Source organism: Artemia franciscana, chromosome 20, assembly GCF_032884065.1.
Source record: "Artemia franciscana chromosome 20, ASM3288406v1, whole genome shotgun sequence".
NCBI classification, from domain to species: domain Eukaryota; kingdom Metazoa; phylum Arthropoda; class Branchiopoda; order Anostraca; family Artemiidae; genus Artemia; species Artemia franciscana.
In genome coordinates, this window is record NC_088882.1 from 2,969,800 (window position 1) to 2,986,607 (window position 16,808).

At 35.6% G+C, this 16,808-nt stretch overlaps 2 protein-coding genes across 4 annotated transcripts in view; one reads left to right on the top strand and one right to left on the bottom strand.

Moving 5' to 3' along the window:
- The window catches only part of LOC136040280 (protein tyrosine phosphatase domain-containing protein 1-like), a 79,785-nt gene that overhangs the window by 58,319 nt on the left and 4,658 nt on the right, over positions 1-16,808 (bottom strand). The window lies entirely within an intron of this gene.
- Positions 1-16,808, top strand: part of LOC136040283 (nitrilase and fragile histidine triad fusion protein NitFhit-like) — a 97,650-nt gene that overhangs the window by 46,152 nt on the left and 34,690 nt on the right. Inside the window, exons 2-3 of the mRNA XM_065724530.1 lie at positions 6,856-7,024; positions 16,046-16,197. Coding sequence (XP_065580602.1) covers positions 6,863-7,024; positions 16,046-16,197 — 314 coding nt within the window. The 5' untranslated portion in view covers positions 6,856-6,862. The remainder of the gene's footprint in view (positions 1-6,855; positions 7,025-16,045; positions 16,198-16,808) is intronic.

Here is a 16,808-nt window from a genome sequence, read left to right on the forward strand (position 1 = left end):
TTTGATTGCTTGAGACAGTTTAGCAATAGCCTTTTCCTTAGCTCCCCGTAAAGGTGTTGACGCTACTGATGGGGCAAATTTTCGTTTGTTAGGCCTTCCAACAGACATTTTATTATATAAATAACTGATGCGTTGGAAACTCAACATGTGTATTTATGCTATGCGTGACTTCATATAAGAAAATGCTTATATGCTCTCATAAGATATATATATGATATGATATTTATATGATATATATATATATATATATATATATATATATATATATATATATATATATATGTATATGTATATATACATATATATATATATATATATATATATATATATATATATATATATATATATATATATATATATATATATATATATACTAGCTGTTGGTGTGGCGCTTCGTGCCACACCAACACCTAGTGGGTGGGGGCGCTTCGCAAGCCCCCCCCCCCCCCCAAGCCCCCCTCGCGCGTAAGTCGTTACGCGCCATTGTAGTTGTGTCCCTGTGTCCAACTTGTGAATATAGACAGATATATATATATATATATATATATATATATATATATATATATATATATATATATATATATATATATATATATATATATATATATATATATATATATATATATATATATATATATATATATATATATATATATATATATATATATATATATATATATATATATATATATATATATATATATATATATATATATATATATATATATATATATATATATATATATATATATAGTTGTGACCCTGTGTCCCGGTGTCTCGGTCTATAATTTCTCTTTGAGTGTCCCAGTCGTCATTTATATTCCCTGTGTCCCGCTTGTCTTTTGTCTCCCGGTGTCTCGGTCTGTAATTTCTCTTTGAGTGTCCCGGTTGTCATTTATATTCCTTATGTCCCGGTGTCCCGGTCTGTAACGTACGACAATAGATCAATTGTGTTGTAACTTCGTTCACGATCCCATTCTACACATGTAGAAATGGAAGCAGTACGATTAGGTGAAGGCATTCCCAAATGCTTGAGAAGTTTGTTTAAAATAGATAAGCACAAATCTTCAGACATAACTAAAGTGCAGTTATAAATTTCTGTTGTAAAGTCCAACGTCATATCTGCCCTTCTAGCCGTATTCGGTGGAGTATATTCTCGGCCATTTGCGATTTGTATTTCTCCCATAACTCTGTAAGAGATGAAGGAAAGCAACTTTTGCCGGAAGACATGGGCCGTAATGACATGTCTATGAACCGGCGATTGTCCAGGATGTAAAAGCTGTTGTATCTAATCCCAAGATGGATTATATGTAAATGTAATAAATGACGAATCATTAATCTATAGGCATGATATTTCATTGCGCTGCATTTCTTATCCATTTCTTTGTTAGTGGCTGGATTTATCAATTTAATATTAAAGTTATAGCCGTCGGCTCCATCCCAAAAAATGATAGGATATTGTAGGGTATCGTAGCATCGATGAGTTTAAGCAATTCTTGTCAACTGATTGTTTCGCCTATAAAGAATATTATCTCGAGGTAAGAACTGATCACCGACCATAGCGATTGCCACTTCGTTGATAGTTGCGTATCAGTAGGCATCAATTCGATTGTTGTTTTGAACAGAAGCACTAAATTATTATTTTCGTGGAAAAGATGTTGCAACTGGGAAACGATAGTCCTTTCAACGTCGTTTTTTTATCATCGGTATCACCTTCAAGTTGTTTGGTTTGTTTTACCTTGGCTTGTCTTTCGTCACTATGAAATACATATCACCGAACCTTTGTTTTTTTTAACTAAAATCTGGTAGGCATTGATGACCTTATACAAGTCAAAATCCCAAACCCAATCATCATCGCTATCATTTTCAGTTTTGATACGTTTTGACTCTCGCTGTCCAGGTTGATTTTCATCTAACTGCGTGGTTTTGCGTTCTTTAGCCGCAAGCCTTTTGGCATTAACTCTTTGAGCAGCTTCCTCGGCCGTTTCTTCTGCCATTGTAGGATCCATACTAAAATTTCTCTTTGAATTAACTATTTGAGCAGCTTCCTCGGCTGTTTCTTCTGTCATTTTAAGATCTATACTAAAAATTTCTCTTTGAAACGCCTTCTTATATACTTTTAATGGCGTTTGACAAAGCCTTTATATATACTTTATATATACTTACAAAGCCTTTGACGTCATATACAAAGCCTTTGACGTCATATACAAACATACAAAATACATACATGACATCATAATGCTCAATCCTTATAATGACGTCAGTGGACAAACATGACGTCAGTTGACCAACCGAAAAAAATCATGCCGAGGAATCACAAGAACAACGTGAAAACAGGCTTGCGGCTCAAAGAGATAATGTCAAAAGAAATCGTGCCGAGGAATCACAAGAACAACGTGAAAACAGGCTTGCGGCTCAAAGAGATAATGCCAAAAGAAAGCCTTCCGAGGAATCACAAGAGCAACGTCAAAATTATCGCCTGGCATTCAGGTACAGCCCAGTCGATGATTATAGCTTGAGTAGATGTGTTCAAATCGGGACTATGTCTAAAATTTGTCCCTATTGCAAGGCCTTGAAATTTAATGGAGAAACAATGGGAATGTGTTGCGCCTCAGGAAAAGTTAAACTTCCTCAACTGGCTGCACCACCAGAGCCATTGGAGACTTTCTGACGTTACAGACTGGGACACCGGGACAGAAATGACGACCGGGACACCGGGAAAAAAGGAATATAAATGACGACCGGGATACTCAAAGAGAAATTACAAACCGGGACACAAATGACAACCGGGACACAGGGAATATAAATGACGACCGGGACACTCAAAGAGAAATTACAGACCGAGACACCGGGACACAAATGACGACCGGGACACAGGGACTATAAATGACGACCGGGACACAGGGACACAACTACAACGGGGACACCGGAAGGGCACAGGGGGATATATAAATGACAACGGGGACACAAGGAATATTCGATTAGCAATCACCATCAACAAAGCTCAAGGGCAATCATTAGAAAAATGCGGTATAGATCTGAATACGGATTGTTTTCCCATGGACAATTATATGTTGCATGTTCAAGAGTAGGATAACCTGACAATCTATTTATATGTACAGACAATGGTACAGCAAGAATGTTGTATATTCGCAACTACCTATATTCACAGGTGGGACACAGTGACACAACTACAATGGCGCGTAACTAATATGGCGCGTAACGACTTGCACGTGCGCGCTTGTGCACACCAACAGCTAGTTATATATATATATATATATATATATATATATATATATATATATATATATATATATATATATATATATATATATATATATATATATATATATATATATATTTATATATATATATATTCATATTTCGGCTCCATATTTTTTCGGGGAAATCGGTAGCTTGGGATATTCTCGCATAAAAAAAAATATGATATAGACAGGTCGGAAATCTGAGACGATTCGTTAATAGCCTTCATTTTGGTTTTTGCAAATGACGTCTTGTATATATCTATCTATATATATAAATACGTTGTCTGTGGGTCTGTCGAGTGACTTCATGTCATCATGTCGTCATGTCATCATGAAGTTAGTTGTCGTCATGTTTGCTATGACGATGACGTCATTAAAGGTATTTAAGAAAATTGTTCAAAGACAAATTTTTAATTGTAAGAAGATCGTGGAGAGAAAAATGTTTAATTGTAAAATGACTGAAGAACCTACAATGGCAACAGCCGAGGAAGCTGCTCAAAAGACAAATTTTTAATTGTAAGAAGATCGTGGACGGAAAAATGTTTAATTGTAAAATGACTGAAGAACCTACAATGGCAACAGCCGAGGAAGCTGCTCAAAGAGTCTATGCCAAAAAACTTGTGGCTGATAGAGAAAGTAGGAAAAGAAAGCGTGCCGAGGAATCACAAGAACAGCAAGAAAACAGGCTTGAGGCTGATAGAGAAAGTAAGAACAGAAAGCGTGCCGAGAAATCACAATATATATATATATATATATATATATATATATATATATATATATATATATATATATATATATATATATATATATATATATATATATGTATATATATATATATATATATATATATATATATATATATATATATATATATGTATATATATATATATATATATATATATATTATATATATATATATATATATATATATATATATATATATATATATATAATATATATATATATATATATATACACTAAATATATACTATATATATATATATACACTAAATATATACTATATATATATTTATCTATCTATATAAAAATAAATTGTTTGTGTGTCTGTCGAGTGACGTCATGTCATAATGTCGTCATGAAGTTAGTTGTCGTCATGTTTGTTATGACGATGACGTCATTAAAGGTATTTAAGAAAATCCTTCAAAGACAAATTTTTAATTGTAAGAAGATAGTGGACGGAAAAATGTTTAACTGTAAAATGACTGAAGAACCTACAATGGCAACAGCAAATGACGACTGGGACACAAATGACGACCGGGACACAGGGAATATAAATGACGACCGCGACACTCAAAGAGAAACTACAGACTGGGACACCAGGACACAAATGATGACCGGGACACAGGGAATATAAATGACGACCGGGACACAGGGACACAACTACAACGGGGACGCCGGTGGGCACAGGGGGATATATAAATGACGACGGGGACACAGGGAATGTTCGATTAGCAATCACCATCAACAAAGCTCAAGGGCAACCATTAGAATAATGAAGTATAGATCTGAATACAGATTGTTTTTCCCATGGACAATTATATGTTGCATGTGCAAGAGTCGGTAAACCTGACAATCTATTTATATGCATAGACAATGGGACAGCCAAGAATTTTGTATATTCGCAATTTTTACGTAGTTAAAAATATATATATATATATATATATATATATATATATATATATATATATATATATATATATATATATATATATATATATATATATATATATATATATATATATATATATACATATATATATATATCTATATTCACAGGTGGGACACAGGGACACAACTACAATGGCACGTAACTAATATGGCGCATAACGACTTACGCGCGCGGGGGGGGGCTTGGGGGGGGCGAAGCTCCCCCACCAACTAGGCGTTAGGGTGGCGTGAAGCGCCACCCCAACAGCTAGTGTATATATAAAAACAAGTTGTCTGTCTGTCTGTCGAGTGACGTCATGTTTGTGTGTCGACTGATGTCATGTTTGTCTACTGACGTCAATATAAGGATTGAGCTGTATGTCGTCATGAAGTTGTTTGTCGACTGACGTCATGTTTGTCAACTGATGAAATTACAGACCGGGACACCGGGACACAAATGACGGCCGGGACACAGGGACACAGGGAATTTAAATGACGACCGGGACACTCAAAGAGAAATTACAGACTGGGACAACGGGACACAAATAACGACCTGGACACAGGGAATATAAATGACGACCGGGACACAGGGACACATCTACAACGGGGACGCTGGGGCACAGGGGGGATATATAAATGATGACCGGGACACAGGGAATGTTCGAAGAGAAATTACAGACCGGGACACAGGGAATATAAATGACGACTGGGACACTCAACGAGAAATTACAGACTGGGACACCGGGACACAAATGACGATCGGGACACAGGGAATATAAATGACGACCGGGACGCAACTACAACGGGGACGCCGGGGGCACAGGGGGATATATAAATGACGACGGGGACATAGGGAACGTTCGATTAGCAATCACCATCAACAAAGCTCAAGGGCGATCATTAGAATAATGAGGTATAGATCTGAATACGGATTGTTTTTCCCATGGACAATTATATGTTGCATGTTCAAGAGTCAGTAAACCTGACAATCTATTTATATGCACAGACAATGGGACAGCGAAGAATGTTGTATATTCGCAAGTTGTACGTAGTTAAAAACATATATATATCTATCTATATTCACAGGTGGGACACAGGGACACAGCTAAATTGTTGCGTAACTAAAATGGCGCGTAACGACTTACGCGCGCGGGGGGGCCTGGGGGGGGCGCGAAGCGCCCCACAAACAAGATATTAGGGTGGCGCGAAGCGCCACCCCAACAGCTAGTATAATATATAATGTAAACAATATAATCTAAATAATAAATATCAAGTTGCATTTGCGTCCGTCCACCTCCTTCTGATGGGGCAAAACCTCAACTCCTTCTCTCAATTTGCCATTGAATGTCAAGACGACAAATGTAATACGTTACTACACAGTTCTCTGTCATTTGTCGAAGGAATAAAAAGCTATGTAAGAGTAAAAAGAATGAATTTCTTTTGTACTGCAAAACCAACTGCAACCGGCTCCCCGAAGGTGTTATATGGTCAATGTCATCTTTTGATGTTGACGTTTCAACGGAAATTTTAACAGTGTTGATTAAACTGTGTCTATTGACATATAGATGTGTTGTGACATCTATTGACATATAGGGCCTCTATCTATGACATATAGATGTCTATCTATGATATATATATATATATATATATATATATATATATATATATATATATATATATATATATATATATATATATATATATATCTATTGACATATAGATGTGTTGTGACATCTATTGACATATAGGGCCACTTTGTGCACCTGGTGCAACGATTCATATCATGGAGATGCGAATTATTGCTAAGATTTTTTTAATTTGCTAATTTTTGATCGTATTTACTAGAGTAATTGGTTCAGCCAGTGTTTTATTTTTGTCAACCAAATTGATATATTTAATTATTTTCAATTCTGATTTACAGACTGGTTATGCTTAATATCTTACCCTTACGAGCCCAACAAGCACGAAGTTTCACAAAAATGAGAAAATCTTTAATTGCGGTTACCCAACTTAATTGTAAAGAAGACAAGTCAGAGAATTTAGCAGCTTGTTCTAAGCTGATTGAAAAAGCTGCATTCAATAGGGCCAAAGTAAGTTACAGTTTCTTCTTTTGTTTTTACTGTCCATGGAATGGGAAAGGAATTCAACTGAAGATATGTTTTTTCTTTCTTTTTCTCTCTTTCTCTATTAGAGCCAGGATTCCTGGATGTGACTTGAAGCCAAGATCCCCGTAGGTCCATTCCAGTTATTGTAAAGACGTTAAAACGATTTGCTTCAGTGGAAAACATGACGACATGTATTACATTTATGATGTTTTCTTCTTTCAGATAGTAATCGATTTTGAAGAGAATAAATTAAGAATTAAAATAATAACAGTAGTATTTAAGAAAATATGAGTAAAGAAAGGAAACAAGGGAAATGAACGTAGACTTCGCCCGTTGTTCACATATAGCGTTTGATCAAACAGTTTGTGTTAACGAACTGTAAGTAAGGAGTGACCCTGCTCAATGGTAACCGAAACTCTAAAAACAGTGCTTGATATAAATAGGTACATAAAAAGAATAAGAATATAGGTACATAAAAAGAATATGCAAAAAATTTCTAGAATGTTCTGTTGATATTCTGGAAGCAACAGAAAAGAAAGATATTTTTTGTTCTCTACCATATGTTCCAGGTTTGAGTGAAAAACTTAAAAGAATTTTACAAAATAATGGTTTAAAGGTAGCTTTAAGAGGTAGTAATACTTTGGCTAGTTTTTATGGCACTTGGTATTAACCAAGTGACATATAGCAATCGCCAATTCTGTCGGTCTGTCTGTCTGTCGGTCTGTCTGTCGGTCTCGGTTTTGCTACTTTAGGCACTTCCAGGTAAGCTAGGACGATGAAATTTGGCAAGCGTATCAGGGACCGGACCAGATTAAATTAGAAAATTGTCGTTTTCCCGATTTGACCATCTGGGGGGGGGGAGTGGGGGGCCCGGTTAATTCGCAAAAATAGAAAAAATAAAGTATTTTCAACTTATGAGCGGGTGATTGGATCTTAATGAAATTTGATGTTTGGAATGATATTGTGTCTCAAAGCTCTTATTTTAAATCCCGACCGGATCTGATGACATTGGGGGGAGTTGGAGGGGGGAAACCTAAAGTCCCGGTTTTGCTACTCTAGGCACTTCCAGGTAAGCTAGGACGATGAAATTTGGCAAGCGTATCAGGGACCAGACCAGATTAAATTAGAAATAGTCGTTTTCCCGATTTGACCATCTGGGTGGGGGGAGTGGGGGGCCGGTTAATTTGGAGTTAATAGAAAAAATGAGGTATTTTTAACTTATGAGTGGGTGATTGGATCTTAATGAAATTTGATGTTTAGAATGATATTGTGTCTTAGAGCTCTTATTTTAAATCCCGACCGGATCTGATGACCTTGGGGGGAGTTGGAGGGGGGAACCTAAAATCTTGGAAAACACTTAGAGTGGAGGGATCGGGATGAAACTTGATGGAAAAATAAGCGCAAGTCCCAGATACGTGATTGACATAATCGGAACTGATTCGCTCTCTTTGGGGTAGTTGTGGGGGAGTAATTCTTAAAAATTAGAAAAAATGAGGTATTTTCAACTTACGAACGGGTGATCGGATCTCAATGAAATTTGATGTTTAGAAGGATATCTTGTCTTAGAGCTCTTATTTTAAATCCCGACCGGATCTGGTGACGGGGGCGGGGAGTTGGGAGGGGGAAACCTAAAACTTGGAAAACACTTAGAGTGGAGGGATCGGGATGAAACATGGTGGGAAAAATAAACACAAGTCCTAGATAGATGATTGACATAAACGGAACGGATACGCTCTCTTTGGGGTAGTTGGGGGGGTATTTCTGAAAAATTAAAAAAAATGAGGTATTTTTACCTTACGAACGGGTGATCGGATCTCAATGAAATTTGATATTTAGAAGGATATCGTGGCTCAGAGCTCTTATTTTAAACCCGCCCGAATCTGGTGACATTGGGGGGGGGGAGTTTCGAGGGGGAACCTAAAACTTGGAAAACACTTAGGGTGGAGGGATCGGGATGAAACTTGGTGGGAAAAAACACGAGTCCTAGATACATGATTGACATAACCAGAACTTTGGGGTAGTTGGGGGGGGGGGGGGGTGGTTAATTCTGAAAAATTAGAAAAAATGAGGTATTTTTAAGTTACGAACGGGTGATTGGATCTCCATGAAATTTGATATTTAGAAGGATATCGTGTCTCAAATCTCTTATTTTAAATCCTGACCGGATCTGGTGACATTGGGGGAAGTTTGGGGTGGGGAAACCTAAAATGATGGAAAACACTTAGATTGGAGGGATTGGGATGAAACTTGGTTGGAAAATAAGCAGAAGTCTTGCATACGTGATTTACATAATTGGAACAGATCCGCTCAGTTGGGGGGGGGGGTAATTTTGAAAAATAAGAAAAAATGACGTATTTTTAACCTACGAAGGAGTGATCGGATCTTCATGAAACTTCATATTTAGAAGGACCTCGTAACTCAGATATCTTATTTTAAATCTCAACCGGATCAAGCGTAATTGGGGGGGGGGCAGTTGGGGGGACCGGAAATCTTAGAAAATACTTAAAGCGGTGAGATCAGGATGAAACTGGATGGGAAGAATAGAAACCTGTCTAAGATACTTGACTGACATAACTGGACCGGATCTGCTCTCTTTGGTGGAATTGGGGGGGGGGGTAATTTTGAAAATTGTGGTATTTGTAACTTACGAAACGGTGACCAGATCTTAATGAAATTTGATATTTAGAAGGATCTTGTGCTTTAAAGTTGTAATTTCAAATTCCGACCAGATCCTGTGACATTCGGGGGAGTTGGAGGGGGAAACCGGAATTCTTGGAAAACATGAAAATTGGGGGTATTTTTATCTTACGAATAGATGATCGGATCGTAATGAAATTTGATTTTTAGAAGGAATTTATGTCTCAGAGCTCTTATTTCAAATCCAGACCAGATCTTTTGACATTAGGGGGAGTTGGAGGAGGAAATCTTGGAAAAACACTTGGAGTGGAGGAATCGGGATGAAGCTTGGTGGATAGAATAAACAAATGTCCTTGATACGTGATTGACAGGATCGTACTGGATTCGCTCTCTTTGGGGGAGTTGGGGGGAAGGGTTCAGTGATTTGGCGAGTTCGGTGCTTCTGGACGTGCTAGGGCGATGAAAATTGGTAGGCGTGTCAGGGAGTGGCACAATTTGACTTGATAAAGTCGTTCCCAGATTCGACCATCTGGGGGGCAAAAGGGAGAGGAAAAATTAGGGATTTATTACTTACGAGTGGGTGATAGGATCTTAATGAATTTTGATATTTAGAAGGACTTTGTGACTCAGAGCTCTTATTTTAAATCTTGACCGGCATTAAGCCTCTTATTTTCCTTTTTAAATCAATCTATTGATTCATAGAATTTTGTTAGAGCTCATACCACATGATATCTTGGCTCTTAACTCTTCTCGCCTCGTCACAAGTGCCATTTGATCTCTTAGCTCTTGTTTAAATTCTGGAAAGGATCGGACTTCCCTAGAGCAACAAAGTGGGGTTTATAAAATCCCATGTACTTGTGGAAGCTCTTATGTGGGACGTACTAACCAGAATTTAAAAACGAGATTGCTACAACATCATAATTCTATTTCATCGTCTTTAAAGCAAAATACCAAACTATATGTAATTAGTTTATTAGGTATAAATTTTTTTTATTTTTATTCATCTCTTTTAGTTTTACTGCTGATGATGAACACTGTATATGTGTTCGAAATATCCAGTTAAATAATTTTATATCTATTCACTGTCAATAAAAAGGTATCATCCCTATTTTGAACTGTTTTACTTTCGTCATGGAAAGGCAGTGTGGTCTTCGAAGTTATCTACGTCGAGTATATGGGGATAATGTGACCAAGGAGGTGTCTAAATATATTAACACCCATAAGAGACACGCAAATGTTATAAATCAACAAGATTTTCTTCATCAATGTAAGAAGAAAAGGATTTTGCCACCTTCAATAAAATTCAATCTACATTTAGGCACTTTTAAAGGAAAAAAGTTCGAACGAGGTCTACAATTCAAGACTTTAAATCATCTGATTAAAGATAAAAGGAGAAAAAGAGCTGTATTAGTGAAAGATAAACTTTTCCTGGAAAATATTATATCAAAAAAGGTGAGTGTAAGTGATTTTTGTTTTATTCAACAAACAGCAAAAAATCATTTCAATCATGACTTTCACCTTTCCAGAGAAAGATTGCTTAAAAAGTTTTCAAAATTATCTGAAAATAAAGCCGTAATACCTTCGTCAACTCTTGGACCAGGTGTAATTAATTTTTCATCAAGGACCTTAACGTTCCAAGAAAAGTCTGTATTAGAAAAAGGTCCAAAATTTTGTTTTAAAACTAATAAAGTCCCAGTAGAAGAAATTATCTCTTCAATAGAAACATCTTTACATAGAAACCCCATCCTAATCAAAGATGTTAGCCTAGTAAGAGCTTCTACAGTTGAAGCCCTGTCAGAGTTTGCTTTAAAACTAGAAATCCCTAACAATTCTTTCAAAAACATGAAGATTCTTAATAATTTAAGAAGGGACCAATCTATTATTATTACAAAAGCACACAAGGGTAACACTTTAGTGGTAATGGACATTCAAAATTAAACTATGATTCAAAATTAAACGCTTTACTGAAAGATGAAAAAACGTACAAACAACTTTCTTTTGACCCGACGGACTCATACACAAAGAAGTTTAAGAACGAGTTAAAGAATTTGAAGGAAGAAGGGAAGATTACACCTCAACTTTTCTACAAATTCTTACCAAGAGGTTCTTTGTGCCCTAAATCATATGGACTTCCAAAGATACATAAGCCAAATCTGCCATTACGACCAATTGTTGCGAGTAACAAGTCACCAACAAGTGCTCTGAGTAAGTGGCTAGTTTCATTGTGTAAACTACTCATGTCTACACAAATTTCTTACATTAAGAATTCGTCAGAACTTGTAAAAAAAACTGAAAGAAGTTGAGATTTCTTCAAATTCTATAATTTCAAGTTTCGACATAGTGTCAATGTATACGAGTATTGATGTAAAAGCCGCAGAAATTCTTCTTGAGAGAAAGATACTAAGAAATTTGGACTTAATTGGTGGTGAAACAGTTTTGGAAGTCAGTGTAATTATGAATTTAGTTAGGTTGTGCAACATGTTCTCTTATTTTTTTCAATTCAGAGGGGAGTTTTTCGAACAAGTAAATGGTTTACCCATGGGGGCCCCTTTAAGTCCTTTATTAGCAAATTGTTTTGTAGAAAATATTGAAACAATAGCGTTAGATTCATATTTTTTAAAACACAAATTTTGGGGGAGATATATGGATGACATAATTTCAGTATGGAATTATGGGATGGAGGAATTAAAAAGTTTTTTAGAACATCTTAATTTTTGGGGAGGGGATTTAAAATTTACAATAGAATTAGAAGAGGATAATAAACTTCCTTTTCTGTATGTCCTTCTTTTAAAAAATGAAAATAGTCAGGATTTTAAGATTTACAGAAAACCTATTTGCAATAACAGATTTTTGCCGTTTTTCTCCGGTCATGCTCGCCAAGTAAAAATCGGTTTAATCATATCTTTAACTGACCGCATTTTTAAAATTTGTTCTCCAAAATTCATTGAGGAGGAATTATCGTTGTTAAAAGAGATTTTAATAAGTAACCATTATCCGGGTTGGTTAATTGACCAGATTTTTTCGAAAAGAAGGAAAAAATTTCTAGAATGTTCTGACGATATTCTGTAAACAACAGAAAAGAAAGATATTTTTTGTTCTCTACCATATGTTCCAGGTTTGAGTGAAAAACTTAAAAGAATTTTACAAAATATTTAAAGGTAGCTTTAAGAGGTAGTAATACTTTGGCTAGTTTTTTTAAATTCTGGAAAGGATCGGACTTCCGTAGAGCAACAAAGTGGGGTTTATAAAATCCTATGTACTTGTGGAAGCTCTTAAGTGGGACGTACTAACCAGAATCTAAAAATGAGATTGCTACAACATCATAATTCTATTTCATCGTCTTTAAAGCAAAATACCAAACCTGAAGATTTCACGTCAGCCCTCTCGGAGCATATCTTTAATTTTCCAAATCATTTTATTTTGTTTGAAAATGTTTCTTTGATTTCTAGGGACCAAGGTTTAAATCAAACTTTCAGGGAGACAATCGAAATTTAAAAAATTCTATTCAAGAATAATTCCATAAACAGAGATACAGGTGAATTTGGATTGAACTCAATTTATGATAATTTACTGAGGTCAAATAAAGTAAATATCACCTCACCTAAGAGCTATGACCTCTGTCCACGTAATATGTCAGATAATTCTAATGAACCGGAACCAAAAAGGTCAAAGAGATTTGCCTAAGCTGTTGCATTGAAAAAAATAAGAGCAATAAACTATATGTAATTAGTTTATTAGGTATAAATTTTGTTTATTTTTATTCATGTCTTTTAGTTTTACTGCTGATGATGAACGCTGTATATGTGTTCGAAATATCCAGTTAAATAATTTTATATCTATTCACTGTCAATAAAAAGGTATCATCCCTATTTTGAACTGTTTTACTTTCGATTTTAAATATATAAGTTTCATCAAGTTTAGTCCTACCCATCGAAAGTTACGAGCCTGAAAAAATATGCTTTATTTTAGAAAAAGGAAAAAGACCACTAAAAGTGATAGAACTCTTATCAAAATCAAACCATCTGATTCAACGTATTAGTGAACCCTACTGAAGAGGTTTCAAGCTTCTATCTGCAAAAACGTGGAATTTTGTATTTTTTGCCAGAAGAAAGATTACGGATGTGTGTTTATTTGTTTTTTTTTTCGTTTTTTTCCCAGGGGTGATTGTATCAGCACATTGGTCTTAAAATATGAGAAGAGGGGTCATTTGAACAGAAATTAAAAGTTCTAGTGCCCTTTTTAAGTGACCAAAAAAATTGGAGGGCAACTAGGCCACCTCGCCCACTACTTTTTCCCAAAATTTTATGATCAAAATTTTAAGATAGTCATTTTGTTCATCATGGTTGAAAGGCCCAGTAACTATGCCTTTGGGTCTGACTTGAACCCCCCCCCCACAGTTCTGAGGAAAATTTATAAAATTTGCCCATTGTTTACGTATAGTATTTGTTATTGGGATGCATGCATACATTTTAGGGTGTGGAGGGGGAAAACAAATTTTCTGCTGGGGATTTTTGCGTGGGGGAATTGTCCATCCGGAGGGAAGTTCCTAGGGAGTGAACTTGTCAGAGGAAATTATGCACAGCGGAAATTTGCCATAATTCTTATACAAAATTCTTTTTGTGTCTTGCTTTCTCTTTTCCGTCTCAATTTTACACGCGGAGTGTTTAAGAGTACTGTTCGGGGTAAATTTTCATCGGAATTTAATTGCCTTGAGGATATTTCCATGGTGAGGAGGTTTCTTTGTGATAATGAGGTCAGATTTCCTGGCATTATTTAAAAAAAAAATCAGAAATTAAATAAAAAACCCAGTTTTTTCTACTGAATGTAAGAAGTGACATCAAAACTTAAACAGTACAAAAATTATTTCGTATGTGAAAGGTGCTGTCCCTCCTCAACAACTCGCTCTTTACGCTAAAGTTTGACTCTTTCTCACAGCTTTATTTTTTTTAATAAAAATACTTTAGCTTAAAGAGTGAGGTATTGAGGAGAGAACGAAGACCCTCATATACGTAATAATTTTTATTCGTTTTAAGTTTTAATATCGCTCCTTACTCTCAGTAGAAAAAACTTTTTTTTATTTAATTTGGAGAAAAAGGGCATGTTTCACCCTTGGTGTCCCAAAAAGCTAAGGATGTTAAGGTTAAGCTTTCAGGAAATGCTCTGGGGAGTGTTGAACTATATCCTAACACACTATTTGAATGTAGGGTGCCAAAAGTGCGTGTCTCAGGAACTGTCTAGTTTGTTAAGTTGTAACTGTCAGGAAACGATGAGGGAGAGGATCGATTGACCAAAAGGAAACATGTGCACACAGCTGCTACTGCTACTACTACTACTGCTACCGCTACTATTGCTGCTACCACTAATACTAACACCGCTGCTACTATTACTACTACTACCACTACTTTTGCCCAGAAAACACGCCCTCTTTTCATTCTTTATCTAGCTTTCCACCTGTTAATACCTTGTGACTTACCTAGTGTATTGAGTTTTTTAACCTATTTTTATACTTATTGGTTACACAAAGATTAGTCTATCCTGAATGAAGATTGAGTGTTTTCCATTTGAATCAAGTGTGGAGGGTGTAATTCCTATTTCAGTTGCAATTTATTTTTGTGCATAAATTTTTTTTCTCCGTATCTACAAATTATTGCTGCTACCAATTGTTGGCATGAAATGGGAGAATAGGAAAAATACCTATTGGTAGACCTAATAGTGTCTTCCTGTAGACAATTTCCTATTCGTATTTTTTTTTTCCAAAACTCATAATATGTCTTTTCAGCAAATTGTTATTTCTAAAACTTTCTTTTATATTTATTTTATATTTATTAAATATATCTTATTCTCTTTAGGATTCTCTTCTGTAGACAAGTCAGCTTTTCTCATAAATTACAGCGAAAGAAAATGTTGAATTGTACTCGTCCCTGGAAAAGTAGACTACCATTTTTTTTTTGTTCAAACACTCTTTCTTCTCAGGATTTTGTCGTCCCGAAACAAATATTCGGTTATTCTTACTTGCTAAAACTGCAAAAATACAAGCTATCAAAACTGCAGAAAATATGCGTAATCGAACTTTTTCCAGTGTAATGCATTATGTCAAAAATATGTAACATTTTTGAGTAATATACGTGATTGGATTTTTTTTCCAACTAGATTCCCCCAATATGACCTACAAATGCAGTATCTCCCTAGTAACATATAATATTTACATGCCACTAGAAACAACGAACCCATTCTAACTTTTGCTTTCGGCTAGTTGGTAGTTGGCTAAGGGATTCTGGGCTATTTAAAGACTCTTAGCTGACCACTACGGATGACATATCGCTTACGGCCTTCAGGTCTAGCTCTTTTTTTTAATTATACTCGTTTTAGGCGATTTTTCTACCAGAGAATTGTGATTATATTGCACCAGATTCAGAGTCAGTTGTCGCAATGGCTGAGCCCCTAGATGGCGACCTTATAAGGGAATATCAGAGACTGGCCAAGAAATTTGATATTTGGATATCAGTTGGAGGCTTTCATCAGTAAGATGCTGAAAAGCTTTTTCAAAACTTCAGGGTATAGATAGATAGATAGATAGATAAGTGTATTTCAAAAACCCGTGGGCCATATACACAAAAATATAAATAAATAACAAACAAGCAAGGAAATTAACAACAGTACGAACACGCACAAAAAACAGGATTCAACGCAAAAAGTACCTAATCTAACTACAAAAGAAATTAATCATATAAAACTTTTTCTTCTTATTAAAGATTTATCTATATAAAATCCCACTCGAAATATTGTGGTTGGGTTACTATTTTGTAGAATACCCGGAAGCATCAAATTAACCCCATGCAAATAAATTTCCCGTAAATCCAAGAGCATCGGGCATTTCCGGAGAAAACGATCCAAGTCTTCATCATCATCTTTACAAAGGGGACAAACATACCGCCTATCAGGACCAACTATCATTTTATTTTTGTCGAACGTTTTTTGCCTGTTCTGGATTGGAAGACAATTTGCCCTAAGCTGAATCCAACGACGTAGAATCATAGCCGGTAAGTTAAATTTAAAATATTGGGTTTCATATTTCAGGGCTGTCTGGTGAAAAAATATTGATGTACTAAAGTACGACATGTCTCACATTTTT